Below are 14,693 nucleotides of genomic sequence, written 5' to 3'. Positions count from 1 at the left end.
CAGTGAGAAACAACTCTAGTGGTGCTAGGTGGTAAAATCCCACGAAAATCATGCGAAAACAGCTTGTTTACCCCCCCTCCCCACACTTAAACCAAACATTGTCCTCAATGTTTCAAACATAGACTAACATGCAAGCAATCAAAACAACTAACAAACACGACAATCATGGCAAAGTAATAGCAATAAAGAGTAGAGTTTAAGAACGCAAATCTGGTTATGGAGTTAGAATTCCATCAAGCCCTCGTTTGATCACATGGGTTGCCTCCTAAGAAGTGCTTGGTTTAACGTCTTCCAGCCGGACGAGACGTCCATTTAAACGTTAATAGGGCCAACGACATGGAGGGGTATGTCCTCCACGGCATGCTCCTCAAAAGTCTCGTAGTAGGGCTTCAAACGGTGTCCATTGACCTTGAATTTATGTCCCGTCTTCAAACTTTGAATTTGGACTGCACCATAAGGAAAAACATTAGTAACAACAAAAGAGCCAATCCATTTAGAACCCAACTTACCTGGAAACAAACGAAGGCGAGAATTGAAGAGTAACACTTTCTGCCCTATAGGGAATGTCTTGCCATGAATCATCTTGTCATGGGCCACCTTTGTTTTCTCCTTGTAAATGTGAATGTTTTCATAAGCTTCATTCCGAATCTCTTCAAGCTCATTCAATTGAAGCTTCCTATGAATTCCAGCAGCATCAATATCCATATTGAATGTCTTGACTGCCCAATGTGCACAATGCTCCAACTTAACGGGAAGATGGCACGGTTTCCCATAGATGAGCCGAAATGGTGACATCTCAATTGGTGTTTTATAGGCTGTACGATATGCCCACAGTGCATCATTCAAATGCAAGCTCCAATCCTTCCGAGTTGGTCCAACTGTCCTCTCCAAAATTTGCTTGATTTCCCTATTAGAAACCTCGGCTTGCCCACTTGTTTGAGGATGATAAGGTGTTGAAACCTTATGTGTGACATTATACTTCTTGAGCAGCGCCTCAATGGTTCGATTGCAAAAATGGGAACCCCTATCACTTATAAGTACATTTGGCATTCCAAACCTTGCAAATATGTTAGCTTTAATAAAATCTGCAACCACTTTAGAATCATTAGTACGGGTGGCTTTTGCTTCCACCCATTTCGACAAATAATCCACAGCAAGCAAAATATAAAGGAAACCATGTGATGAAGGAAAAGGACCCATGAAATCAATACCCCAAACATAAAAAATTTCGACAGAAAAGATGGGGGTCTGCGACATTTGATCTTTTTCACCTATATTGCCCATTCTTTGACAATGAACACAAGTCATACAAAAAGTTCTAGCATCCTTAAAGATAGTAGGCCAATAAAATCCACATTCTAAAACCTTAAGTGTTGTACGTTATGTACCAAAATGACCTCCACATGCATAAGTGTGACAGAAAGTTAAAATTGAATTAAACTCCGAATCATGCACACACCTACGTAGAATCTGATCAGGGCAATATTTCCACAAATAAGGGTCATCCCAAACATAAAACCGTGCATCCTTTTTAAGTTTATCATGTTGGTGCTTGTTAAGGGTGCTTGGAACTTGTGTAGTCACTAAATAATTCACCAAATCAGCATACCATGGCTCACTTACCTCAATGGATAGCAACTGCTCGTCTGGGAATGTTTCTGGAATATGTAATGGGTCTTCGTCATGCACCAAACGACTCAAGTGGTCAGCCACCACATTTTCACTTCCTTTCTTGTCTCGGATTTCCACGTCAAACTCTTGGAGAAGTAACATCCAGTGAATAAGCCTTGGCTTGGCTTCCTTTTTCGTAAGCAAATACTTCAAAGCTGCATGACTAGTGTAAATTATAACTTTACTTCTAAGTAAATAAGAACGAAACTTATCTAAAGCAAATACAACAGCAAGAAGTTCTTTTTCAGTGGTGGAGTAATTCAATTGTGCATCATTCAAGGTCTTGGATGCATAATAGATGACGCGTGGCTTCTTATCCTTCCTTTGTCCCAAAACAGCCCCTAATGTATAATCTGAAGCATCGCACATAAGCTTAAAATGAAGGCTCCAATCTGGTGGAACTATGATGGGGGTCGAAGTTAACATCTCTTGGAGGTGGCTGAAAGCCTTCTCACATTCCTCGTCGAATTTAAATGTCACATCCTTTTGTAGAAGTCGGCAAAGGGGTTGGGAAATCTTTAAAAAATCTTTGATGAATCGCCAATAGAATCCTGCATGTCCAAAAAAAGAACTAACCTCTCTCACCGAAGTGGGAGAGGGTAAGTAGCGTACAAGATCTATTTTTGTTTTATCAACCTCAATTCCCTTTGCTGAAACTATGTGACCTAAAACTATGCCTTGTTTAACCATAAAGTGACATTTTTCCCAATTTAAAACAAGGTTAGTTTCAATGCATCGGTTCAAGATTAAAGTGAGCTAATCCAAACAACCATCAAACGAATCACCAAAGACACTAAAATCATCCATAAAAACTTCAATGATCTTCTCAACAAAATCTGAAAAGATACTTACCATGCATCTTTGAAACGTGGCTGGTGCATTGCATAAACCGAATGGCATTCAACGATAAGCAAAAGTGCAAATGGACAAGTAAAAGTAGTCTTTTCTTGATCATCTAGAGCTATAACAATCTGATTATATCCCAAATAACCATCAAGAAAGCAATAAAAAGAATGACCAGCTAACCTTTCAAGCATTTGATCAATGAATGGCAAAGGGAAGTGATCTTTCCTTGTGGTGGCGTTGAGCTTCCTATAATCAATGCAAACTCTCCAACCTGTTGGACACGAGTGGGCACAAGTTCATTCTCTGCATTCTTCACCACTGTGACTCTAGATTTCTTTGGAACAACTTGAACCGGTGAAACCCAACGACTATCCGAAATTGGGTAGATCACTCCACAATCAAGAAGCTTGATAATCTCCTATTTCACAACTTCCATCATTGGAGGGTTGAGTCAGCGTTGAGCCTCTTGAGTTGGTTTCGCCCCCTCCTCTAGAAGTATGCGATACATGCAAGTTGTAGGGCTGATTCCCCTAATGTCGGCCAACGTCCATCCAATGGCTATTTTGTGCTCTTTCAACACCCGAATTAGTTTCTCATCCTCCATTGCCGTGAGTGATGAAGAGACAATGATAGGTAATGTCTCTTTATCTCCCAAAAAGACATACTTTAAATGATGCGGCAATGGTTTAAGCTTAAGGATGGGTGCCTGAATCACAGAAGGTAACAACTTGTTAGTAGAAACGGGAACTGGAATTGGGATTGGAGGCTTACCAACATGTTGTGGTAATGACTCAAGGGCAGCAACCATCTCGACATTTACTGCAGGGATAGGTTCGGCCAGATTGGATTTAAGCCCAATTCCTTGTGCAATAGTTATTTCAAGGGCATCCTCATTCAAGGAATCAAGGTAATCTTGTGCCAAAGAATCAAATACATCAATAGAGAAACAAGAATGATCATCTTTAGGATACCTTATAGTTTCAGAAATATTAAAATCAATAATATCGCCATCAAATTCCATCGTTAATGTCCCTTTGAACTCATATATCTTGGTGCAGGTTGTTTTCATGAAGGGTCTTCCAAGGAGGATCAGCAAGGGTGTAGAATGGGCAAACTCCTCCATCTCAAGCACATAGAAGTCTGCTAGAAATATTAAGTTGTTAACCTGCACCAAAACATCTTCCAAAACTCCTTTTGGATATGCATTAGAACGATCGGCTAATTGAATTATAACACCATCGTTTTTAAGCTATCCTAAGTTCATAGATGCATAAATAAAGTATGGCATGACATTAATGGAAGCACCTAAATCCAACATGACATGTTCAAACTTGGTATTTCCAATGACACAAGGGATTGTAAAACTACCTGGATCTTTGCATTTAGGTGGTAGTTTTCTTTGCAAAACAGCAGAGACATTTTCACTTACCTGAACCATTTCTTTGTTCAAAATCCTCCTCCTTGTTGTGCAAAGCTCTTTTAAAAACATAGCATACCTTGGAACTTGCTTTATTGCATCAAGAAGTGGGATGTTGACTTGTACCTTCCTAAAAGTCTCTAAGATGTCTTTTTCATTCTCTTCCTTCTTAGATTGCATAAACCTACGAGGGAAAGGCACATTTGGTGGAATTAGGTTGGAATGGGTCGAATTTGGAACAACCTTACCTGAAAGTGATGGTTTGGGGGCCTTGGGAGGCTGCGGCAAGGTTTGTTCCACCCTTGTCGTGGCTTTGTCCACTTCATCTTCTTCGAGCAGCAGCTTTTCGTCCTCTTTTTGACCTGATGTGGACGTGTTTGGCTTGGTTCCAATCTCTTTACCACTTCTCAAAGTGATATCCTTGGTAGTTTCAAAACCTCATTTTGGATTGACAATGGTTGAGCTAGGTAGTTTGCCTTCTTCTCGAAACTGCCCCATGAACTCCGCCATCTGCCCAAGTTGCTTCTTCACTTCGCTCATCTCCTTGGCTTGATTTTGTTAGCCCTGCGTTAATGAAGTTAGTAATTGAAGAAGTTTATCATTATCTAATGACGAACCTGAGTTTGATTGGGCAGATTGTGTTGGAAGTTGTGGTGGTATGAATGGCCTTTGATAAAGCCCAAGAGGTGGCTGTCTCTATCCTCCTTGTTGTTGAGGTTGGTGAGGCTCCCTCCACTTGAAGTTTGGGTGATCTCTCCAGCCCAGATTATAGGTGTTAGAGTATGGATCATTCCGTGACTGATTTTGGCCTTGATAGCCCACAACATTGGCACTTTCCCATCCTCCATTCTTTATCAATTGAGGGCATTGATCATTGAGATGTCCTTGCATAGAGCACACATCACAAACTGCCACACCTTGCACTTTGGTTCCATCAACAAACTGTGACACAAGAACAATGAGATTAGCCAATTGGGATTGAATTTCAAAAATTGCACTTACCTCATTCACTTGCTGTTGATGCCGTGAGGGGTCTCTTCCTCCAATTCCTTCATATTTTTGTGCATTCAAAGCTCGATTTGCAATTAAGATCTTTGCAGCAACTGAAGTATTGTCAACAAAAGCACCTCCCGCTGAAGCATTAAGCATTTGTCTCTCAATTGGAAGAAGTCCTTCGTAGAAATATTGAATTAAAACCTTCTCCTTCATCTGATGTTGTGGGCATGATGCAACCAACGTCTTGAAACGCTCATAATATGCTGGAAACGATTGACCTTGGTTTTGTTGAATGCCACTAATCTTCTTCCTCAAAAGAATGACTCTTGAAGTTGGGAAGAACTTCTCTAAGAATGCTCTCTTCATGCTTTCCCAAGAAGTGACGGTTCCAGGTGCTAATTCGTAGAGCTAATCTTTAGCCTTGTCCATAAAAGAGAATGGAAAGACTTTCATCTTCAAAATATTCCCATCCATGTTGATGGGTGTCATACTTGAACATACTACTTCAAATTCCTTCAAATGCTTGTTTGGATCTTCCATGGACAGCCCATGGTATTTGGGAATATGATGCAACAAGCTTGACTTCAACTCGAACTCATTGGTCTTACCTTGGGTTGCTGTAGGGTATTGAATGCAAAGAGGAACGACATTGTCCAACCCCGAGGCTGAAAGTTCTTTGATTGTTTGATTATCCGCAACTATGTCTTGTTCCTCTTCCTCTACTTCTTCAAATTCGGATGCTAATCTACACAAATATGACTCAAAAACACAAAACTAGACTTAGAAACACTCAACTAGACACTGAAACCTCAGAACAAACTAAACAGACTCTAAACAGCACAATACTAGCAAATAGACTCAAAATAGACTCTAGGGAGTTATTTGGATGAATTTAAGACTAGAAAGACTCAAAACACTAAATTTGGACAAATTTTAACAAGTTTCTAACTAATCTAACACACTTAATTAAAAGGGGGATTGATTTGGACGAAATTTAACTAAACTAAACAGATTGCAAAACAAAGTAAATTAGGTGATTTGAATGGTGAAAAACTAGCCAGATGATCCTTCTCCACACATGAAACATATGCATACATATTGATTTCCAGTATTGTTTCTTTCAACCATGAATGACAATGCCCCAAATTAATTGTGAATGCACTAATTAACTTTCAAATTTTCCTAAGTTCATTGAATTTAATGGAAAGCGCATCGCAACCAAATTATTCTTCTCAAGTTCCCTATATGAACAGTATGATAGAGGTACCGATCAAAAATCATTAAGTTCTATGAAAATCATAAGCATTGACAAGGCATTCGTAACTATAACTGCATGATACTCTTGCCAAGAATTTACTTAACATGACTGTGACTAGCAATCTCCACTACTTTTAATTATAAGTTCATAACGATTAGGTGAAATTCCCTTATATTATAATTTAGCATCTAATCCCTGCATGCAAACTAAGTATGCATCCTTAATAAACACACAATAATAAGTTCTCAATAATGCAGATAAGTAAATCACATTCATGTTTTACGAAACAATAACTGAAGGTAATCAATTCATATAAAACATATGTCCATGGCTTTGAATTCACCTCCAACTAAAAAGGAATTAGTTCCTCATGTTCATAATAATTGAAAAGCCAAGTAAAATAAAACATGGAAATAAAACAAGGGAAGAAAGAACTCTAAAAATCTCCAATGGTTTCAGGTGGCTTGCGGAATAACCCTTGTATGGTTGCATGACACAAAACTCCTCTTCTCCTTCCCTTCCTTGCTGTGGCACTTAATGAATTTCTGGGTAATTGGCGTGAATTGTGGTGTAGAATTATATGGGGGGTGGTGGTATGAATTATGCGGCAGAAACATGTATATATATAGGGCTAGGCTTTTACGGCACCAACATCTTGGAGAACAAGGAAAGGCTCGACCCAATCCAAGGGGAAAAAGAATTAGGGTTTTTAGCAGATTTTAGGGTTTCTAGAAGAACAAAGGTGCGGCACTCTTTTAGGGATTCCTTGGCAGATTCCTAAGCTTTTAGAAGAGGAAGAGGCACCACCTTTCTAGGGGTTCTAGAAAGGGTGGTGCGGCATAAGTCTAGGGCAGAGATAAACCTTCTAGAAATCAGATATTTAGGTCCCCTTGCATCTAGATTTAAGGTATGATTAGATTATGATAAGATAAGATAAGATAAGGTTAGTTTGGATAAGATAAGGTTGTATAAGGTTTTGGATAATTTTCTTCTTTTTAGCTGATTCCTTATCTTCTTTGTCTTGAATTTATTTTCTTCATCTCTTCAGCACATTCCTAGCCTCTTGAACTTCAAAAACGTCCATCCACCTTGCTCCATGCATATGCTATCCATTCTTGGCCCAAAACTGCTCCAAAATGCTCCAAATTGCACTTTCTTGCCAACTTTGTCATTTGAACCTAAAAACACACAAAAATAGCTTAAAACACTCTAATAAGTAGAAACTAGCTATGAAAATGCAAGAAAACAAGCTAACTAAGTCGCATAAATATGCTCCTATCAATAGGCTAGGTTAGGGTTTCTTCTTTGTTTTTAGACTTTTTTACTTGGGCTTGAGATTGGGCTAGGATTGTGTTAAATAAGACTAATAATTTACTTTCAATTGGGCTTGAAAATTAAATACCCAACATATATAAAAAATAAAATTAATATATATTAATTCAAATCGGTACGGTTTCTAAACCACTGAAACCGAAACCGAACCAAAGTATTTTGGTTCGGTTTGTTTTTTACGGTTCGATTTTCTTTGGTTATCGGTTTTTCCAACCAACCCCTATCTTAGACATTCATAATCATAAGATTGCCTGCATTGACAATAGGTGCTCAATAGAGAGTGAGTCCACTGAACACAATCACCTAGGAGTTCTCATACTCTGTCATATGAGAACTCACTAGTTGGGATAATGCAAAGTAATCATCTGACCTAAAACATCAGAGTTGTTATATGGTTAGGTCTTTAATCTTTGATTATGTTAAAGGCATTCTATTTGAGGGTGTCCACAACATAGTTAGGGTTAAGCTACTAATTAATCATGTACGCATGTGAATGTATAATAAAGGATCTCTAACCTTCAAACCGTTGAGGTAGCATACTCTATGATATGATCAAGAATATATAGCCAAAGTAAGAATGAAATTTAGGAAGTTGTTCCAAATCACATTCAAGGTAGTTAGTGGCGAAGCCAACATGGGGCATTGATTGCCACTAACCCCAATAACTTCAAATATAACCCCTTTGAATTTTTATATAACCTCTATAATAGCTAAGGCAAACAAAATAGTGAGACCATTTATTAATCTTTTTTAAAAAAACATACCAAAACTAAAACCTTTCCACAATAGGGAGAGATTTTTTAGTGATCATTATTGTAAGGAATTCACATCATATGGAAAATCAATGACTAAATGATACCTTTGTTGTATACAACGAAAAATGAAGGAAAATCAATGGTTTAATGATTACTTGGTTATATACAATGAAAAATGTATTTGATTCTATTGATATTGATATTGTGATACGACGTTCAAAAATATGGGAACATGTAGATACCAATTATAAATGAAAGGCAAAGATTGTTGTTTAAAGTCATCTCACTAAATGTTATAAGCCTGAACGATAAGTCCAAGGAATATTTAGTTAGGAGAATGTGATATAAAGAAGTTAGATTCATGAGACCTTTCTTTGTACACATATACTAAACGTTCTTAATCATAGGATTGCCAATTGGGCATTGACGATCCTTATAGATCAATACATGCTATGTCTTCTCTTCCATTGGAGTGGCTAGTCTTGAGTCATTGGTGTTAATGACACCAAGACAAGTATCTTGATGCTTAATAAAGAGTGAGTCCACTAAACACGATCAATAAGGAGTTCTCCTACTCATGTCACATAAGAACTCATGATTGGGATAATGTAAAGTAATCCTTTAACCTGAGACACCATAGTTGTCTTGTGGTTAGGCCATTAGTCTTTTGTTGTGTTAAAGTGTTGGAAATGTGCCCTAAAGCCAATTATATGATGATACTTTACGGACATTTCACATGTTAAACTAATCTAGTTGCATATAAAGGGCAAAAATTATTGTTTAAAGCCGTCTCTTATAATTGTTATATACTTAAACGATAAGTCCAAGGAATATGTAATTAGGAAAATGTGATCTAAAGAAGTTAGATTCATGAGATCATTCTCTTTTGTATACATATCCTAAACATTCCTGATCATAGGATTACCAATTGGGCATTGACAGTCCATTAAGATCAGTACGTGCTATGTCTTCTCTTAGGGAGAGTGACTGGTCTTGAGTCATTGGTGTGACTGACACCAAGAAAGCATGTAGGTGCTCAATAGAGAATGAGTCCACTGAACATGATCAACAAGGAGTTCTCATACTCATGTCACATGAGAACTCATGGTTGGGATAATGCAAAGTAGTCCTTTGACCTGAGGCATCATAGTTGTCTTATGATTAGGTCTTTGATCGTTGACTATATCAAAGTCACTCCGTCAGGGACCAAAATGAGTTTTGGTCCACAACACCCATTTAGTTTAAGTTGTATGACAACTAAAACAAAATGCAAATTAACATAAAAAAAAAGGAAGCCAAAACCGGCCACACGAGAGGGAGGTCCGTTTGTCCCTTAAAGGAAGTGCCTATTATGTTTCACTTAAGTCACTTAAAGGAAGTGCCTATATAAAAGACATTATAACCTCATCCCTCATTAGGGTTTTCTAAGAGACAAAGAAAGAAAAACCCAAAGCTATCTCCTTCCTCTAGGAGGCCAACTACCATGGGAGTTTTAGCTAGCAATCTTTGCTTCCATGGTCACTCATCTCCTTTCTCTACCATCCTTGGTGTCGAAACTTAGAGGCTCTCCACTTTGGGAGCTTTTGGAGAATCCTTTTCTTCCATCCAATCTAAGATGACATGGAGCCAAGAAACAAAGTTCCTCCATCCACATCCATGGAGATAAAGGAATGAAGGTCTTCTCATGGGTGATTAACCTTTGCTAAGCCAAGAAGTATTGTTGTATTCCTTTCAAGTGCAAATATAAGGATAGTATAATGGCACAAGTAAGGGTGTCGAACCACAGGGACTGATTAGACCTCTACAAATTACTAGCATTATGTGAACCCTAACTAAACAATGAAAATGCAAACTGAATTCAGATTTTTCAATTGAAAACTAAAATAACTTTAAAATGCAACAAAGATAAAGATAAATGATAGGTTGATTCTGAAATAATGGGAATATAACTAGGGATACCGATTTCACCATTACAAGCCAATTTCATGAAAATTAAGTCAAATGCATTCAACTCTCCAATCTGCAACTAGGGTTCGTTTTACTCATTTATGATCATCTATTTGATGTGTGGTTGTGATCAAGTACTCCTAATCTGCAGCCTAGTTGTGATGTTCAACATAGATTAGCAAATAAGAATCCATTAAGAACAAGAAAACTTCAAAGAACCAAAGAAATCACATGGCAGGATGTATGCATAGCAGTTTCTTCATTCATTCACATGTCCACCATGATTAAGCATGATGTGTACTATAACCTTGATCAAATAATCTATAAGAAACCCTAATGGTGCTCAAACATTAAGAGAAACAACCAAATTAAACTATAAAATCTGTGAATGAAACAAGAAAACAGATTGATGAATCGAATACTTTAACTTGATAACATAGAATAGTTTACAAGGCTACATTGAATTCCCTAACTATAAACTTAATACACATCATGATCACAGAAAAATATAAATAAAAAGCACAACATGAGTGAAATTAAATTCATAGAAGAGCACGGTTGTGTGGTTTCTTCGGTGGCAACGGATGGTGAAGGGAAATTGGGTTTTGTTTCTGGAAGAAAGGCCAAAGAAAGAGAACAAAGAGAGCTCTGGGCATCCCCCAAGGGGGGCTTACGGACAAGTGATCTGAAACCATAGTATTTATATGCCAAATGGGGCTGCAGCTGATTGCCAGGTGATCCCTACCATTAAGCCAAGGTTTTGAACGTTTTTCCTTATTTGGCTCATCCAAATCAGGCTAGATATTCCAATTCCTTTCCCATTCTGCTCTTGGTCTTCTAACCAGCTAGATTCGCTTTGGATTCTTTACTTGGGCTTCACAACAAGCCACTAAACTACTTTCCACGTTTGAATAAGGGTCAGCCCAAAAAGATGGCATGTTTTCACTTCTTTTGATTTCAAATTGATCCTAAAATGCATGTAACTGCACACTGATACAAAATAGAGTGAAACACAACCGGTTTTACTCTAAAACGTCACAAATAGACTAGGAATGGATGATATAAATGCATGAAATATATGAGTTATCAAGTATTTCAAAGGTATAAAATTTCTCAACTCTCTTTGTGATTAGAGCTGAGTCTTTGTTCACCACCACTACTAGGCTTTGGATTTTGTCGTTTAAGTTTTATTTTAAAGTGCATACAAGCATGCTTTCACCATTTAATTGTTAAATGCATGTATTATGTTGCTTAATGAACTTAATTTCTCAAATATTTTTCATGTTGCTTAATGAACTTAATTTCTCAAATATTTTTCTTCATTGTTAATATGAGATCCTTTTTAAGATTCATTATAATCAATAGGATGGAGCCCATTTTCAGTGTTCAAATACATAGTAGAAAGTGTTGAAATTTTAATTGGGTATTTCAAAATACAATTCTTCAACTATCACTTTAATACTATTCAATCTATTTTTAAATTCCTAATTTCAGTTTTGATTTGTAAAACTGAAAAATGATGCATTATAACATTGAAGTATAATGAATGGTTTTGAATTACATCTGATGGACTTTGAATTACAAATGTGGTGCTTCCTAATCAATCATCTCTTTAATCCTCCAACATCCTTTTGTCCTCTCTTCTGTTAATATCATGTATTCTCTCAAATGCTATTATAATTTCCACCTCTTATGTGCCAAAGGAAAGAATCAGGTTGTTCAGTCGATCCATGTATTGCGAGTGTATGCTTATAAGGATCATAGGTTGTTGTATCCTATAGGATAGGGGCGCCATAACCTACTACATCGAGACGTTGTCTTAGAGGAGGCGAAATCTACTCTTAAGGATAATAATTACACGCCTGAACCGACAAAGTTGTTCTAATCAAGGATGGAAACGAAGAGCATTCTCTATCTACAAAAGATAAGTGTTTTGTCTTAATTCGGTTCTTTTTTTTTTTAATAAAGTGTGGTGATAAAATTGTGATATATTAATATTAATTTTATGTAATTTGTTGTAGGAGAAGTAGCATCCGTATTGTCAAATATTTTTCAACAGGAGAAAGGAACCAAATTAAAATCTATCTAGTTAAGTTTTGTACCAATTAGACAATGAGTTGTGAGAGAGACTGTTGATGAAACCCTATAACCTTATGCTATAGCATGCAGTAGCTGCAGTAGACAGACATAAAAACATCCAAAAGAAAAGCTCCACGATGCACAATATATAACTAGCCTAACTATACACGTGCGGTGCAGACCCATATATAGTTCTAAAAGCATTCACGTGGACCCATTAGCACACGTGACACCAGTGTTTTCCAGCACTACCATCCAACTTTTGAATTTTGCGTTTCTTATACAAGTCCAAGTGATGCATTAAATGACCGTGAAGGTTACCAAACCCTACAACTAACTTTCTAGGATTCTCTCCCCTCCTAATCTTTGTGTCCTACTCTCTTCTTCTACTTAAATGGTTATGATTAAGTCACGTCAACGCCTTATATTGATATTTCTACAGGGATAAAAACAAAAGAAAAATAAAAAGCAAAGTGTGAGAGGAGAGAAGAAATCAATATAAGGCATTGACAAAGTATGGGAGAGAAGAAATCATGGGAGGGAAGGGAAATTGGAATGAGAATAGATGAGAAGAAAATTTTACTCTAGCTCTCAAGGACTTTGCTACGAGTTGGAGTTTTAGCTCAAATACTTGGGGCCACTTTCAGATTAAAAAAATTGATGTTTGGGAAAAAATTTATGAAAAAAAAAAAGGTAGTTGCACGTTTTGATAAATTAAATACTATTAGAAAAACAAAGAATGTGGATGCACTACTGTCACAATTTATGAGATTACTAATGTCTAAGGCTTTACTAAGACTCTTATTTGCTACCCTCTCCCATGAAGCTAGTGAATTTGTCAAAGTATGGATTGGAATGAGAACACTTTGGCAACTAAAAGGCCAATTAAATCGTTAAAAAGATGGTAGTAGGTTTTAGGACTCAACTAATTAACTCAAAATATTCTAAAATTTTTTCTAGAACGATATATTTATATTAAGTGAGTGTAAAAATAAATTAGTTACGAACTCGTCATTCTTCAAATTTAAACCTATGACCTCTTACATAATACTAATAATTTAAATATACGGGGGTTTCACCATATTTGACCTTCGAATCTTGTGCAAGTGTAACACAAAAAGTCTTATATTTTGTGTTGAAAATTTTAATCAAAACCTATAAATCATCTGTAAGTTTTCGGCATTTAAGTCAATTGTTTTCAACCTTCTTATATCACGATAGCTCTCATATTTTGTGTACTTAGTAAAAATTAGTCCCTTAATTTAGAGATGAGAATAATAGCCTCTTGTCAAAGACACATGTATATATATAAAACGAATATTTGTAAGAAAGAAAGAAATGAAAGAGTACTCAATACTGAACAACATATTTGATTTTGACATGCATAAAAAAATCTTTAGAGGCGTGTAGTGCTCGTGATCCTAAGAAAACCTCTCATACACGTTTGAGCTACAATAGAGATGCTAGTATATACCAAATAAGTTGAATGAGCAGTTAGTGCAATTGGTTTAAAAGGCTTTGTAAGGTTACATAATTCCTTGGAAACAAAAAGATATTTTTTTCTCTGTTTATATATGGGCCAGACTTGTGATTGTCCAACTCTATTAAGCCCATAGCAATTGAGTTTTGTGCTTTGTCATGGTGTGAATTACTACCCACCTATTGGGGGTGGGGTTTCCTTACTTATTCAAGGGCTTAAGATGTGTTTAATTTACAACTAATCACTTAAATACCCTACATAGTTACAAGCTCACTCTACCAGATTAGGCTAAGCAATTAAGTTTTTTTTTTTATTTATTTATTTATTTTTATATTAATATACAATCAATATTACTACTTAAATGTATAATTGGGGGAGATAGAGAGTTTAATCCAGGGACATAGTGTAGACCTGACATTTGTGTCATCTTTTCCGTGTTCATATCGTTTTCGTGACATACCCAATATCTTAACGGGTCATGTCGTGTAACACCTGTTAAAGTAAATGGGTAATAGGACCCGACCTAAAATCGACTTGTTAATATTGTTAGGTAATATGATCCGACCCGTTACCCAAGAAAATATATTTTAAATCAATAACTAATGAAAATGAAAAACATAATTTGACTCATTGCATCCCGCATTGTCACATAATATTTATTTAAAAAAAAAAAAAAACATTTGTCTTTCAAGTATTACATACTCCAAAATAAGAGTGTGACGACCCATCCCAGTTTATTATATAATTTTCTCCTCAAGCGTGTAAAGTGACGAATATGCCCTCGTTGGCTAAGTGATGTGGATGTGTATATGCATTCATAATTAAATCGTACTCGACGTCGTGAGTGTGTTGAAGTGAGTTAGAACTTAATTGAAGCCGTAACAAAAAAGTTACGATTATTTAGGTGCGTAA

The 14,693-nt window shown here is 36.6% G+C and overlaps 1 protein-coding gene across 1 annotated transcript; it reads right to left on the bottom strand.

Moving 5' to 3' along the window:
* Positions 1–312: 312 nt before the first annotated feature.
* Positions 313–2,097, bottom strand: LOC139193568 (uncharacterized). Its single transcript, XM_070816945.1, has 3 exons — positions 1,610–2,097; positions 510–1,057; positions 313–446 (listed from the first exon to the last, which is right to left on the bottom strand). Exons 1-3 carry the CDS (start codon positions 2,095–2,097, stop codon positions 313–315), a joined length of 1,170 nt encoding a protein of 389 aa, XP_070673046.1.
* Between the last annotated feature and the right edge of the window lie 12,596 nt (positions 2,098–14,693).

Source organism: Malus domestica, chromosome 01 (genome assembly GCF_042453785.1).
Source record: "Malus domestica chromosome 01, GDT2T_hap1".
NCBI lineage: Eukaryota > Viridiplantae > Streptophyta > Magnoliopsida > Rosales > Rosaceae > Malus > Malus domestica.
This window is presented reverse-complemented; position numbering and strand designations above follow the sequence as displayed.

Coding starts and splice junctions, on each gene's coding strand:
- LOC139193568 (XM_070816945.1), bottom strand. CDS start 2,097: ATGTTAACTTCGACCCCCATCATAGTTCCACCAGATTGGAGCCTTCAT. Junction 1,058..1,609: donor ATTGAGGTAAGTGAGCCATG/GTATGCTGATTT, acceptor CATATTTGCAAG/GTTTGGAATGCCAAATGTAC. Junction 447..509: donor TCGCCTTCGTTTGTTTCCAG/GTAAGTTGGGTT, acceptor CTTATGGTGCAG/TCCAAATTCAAAGTTTGAAG.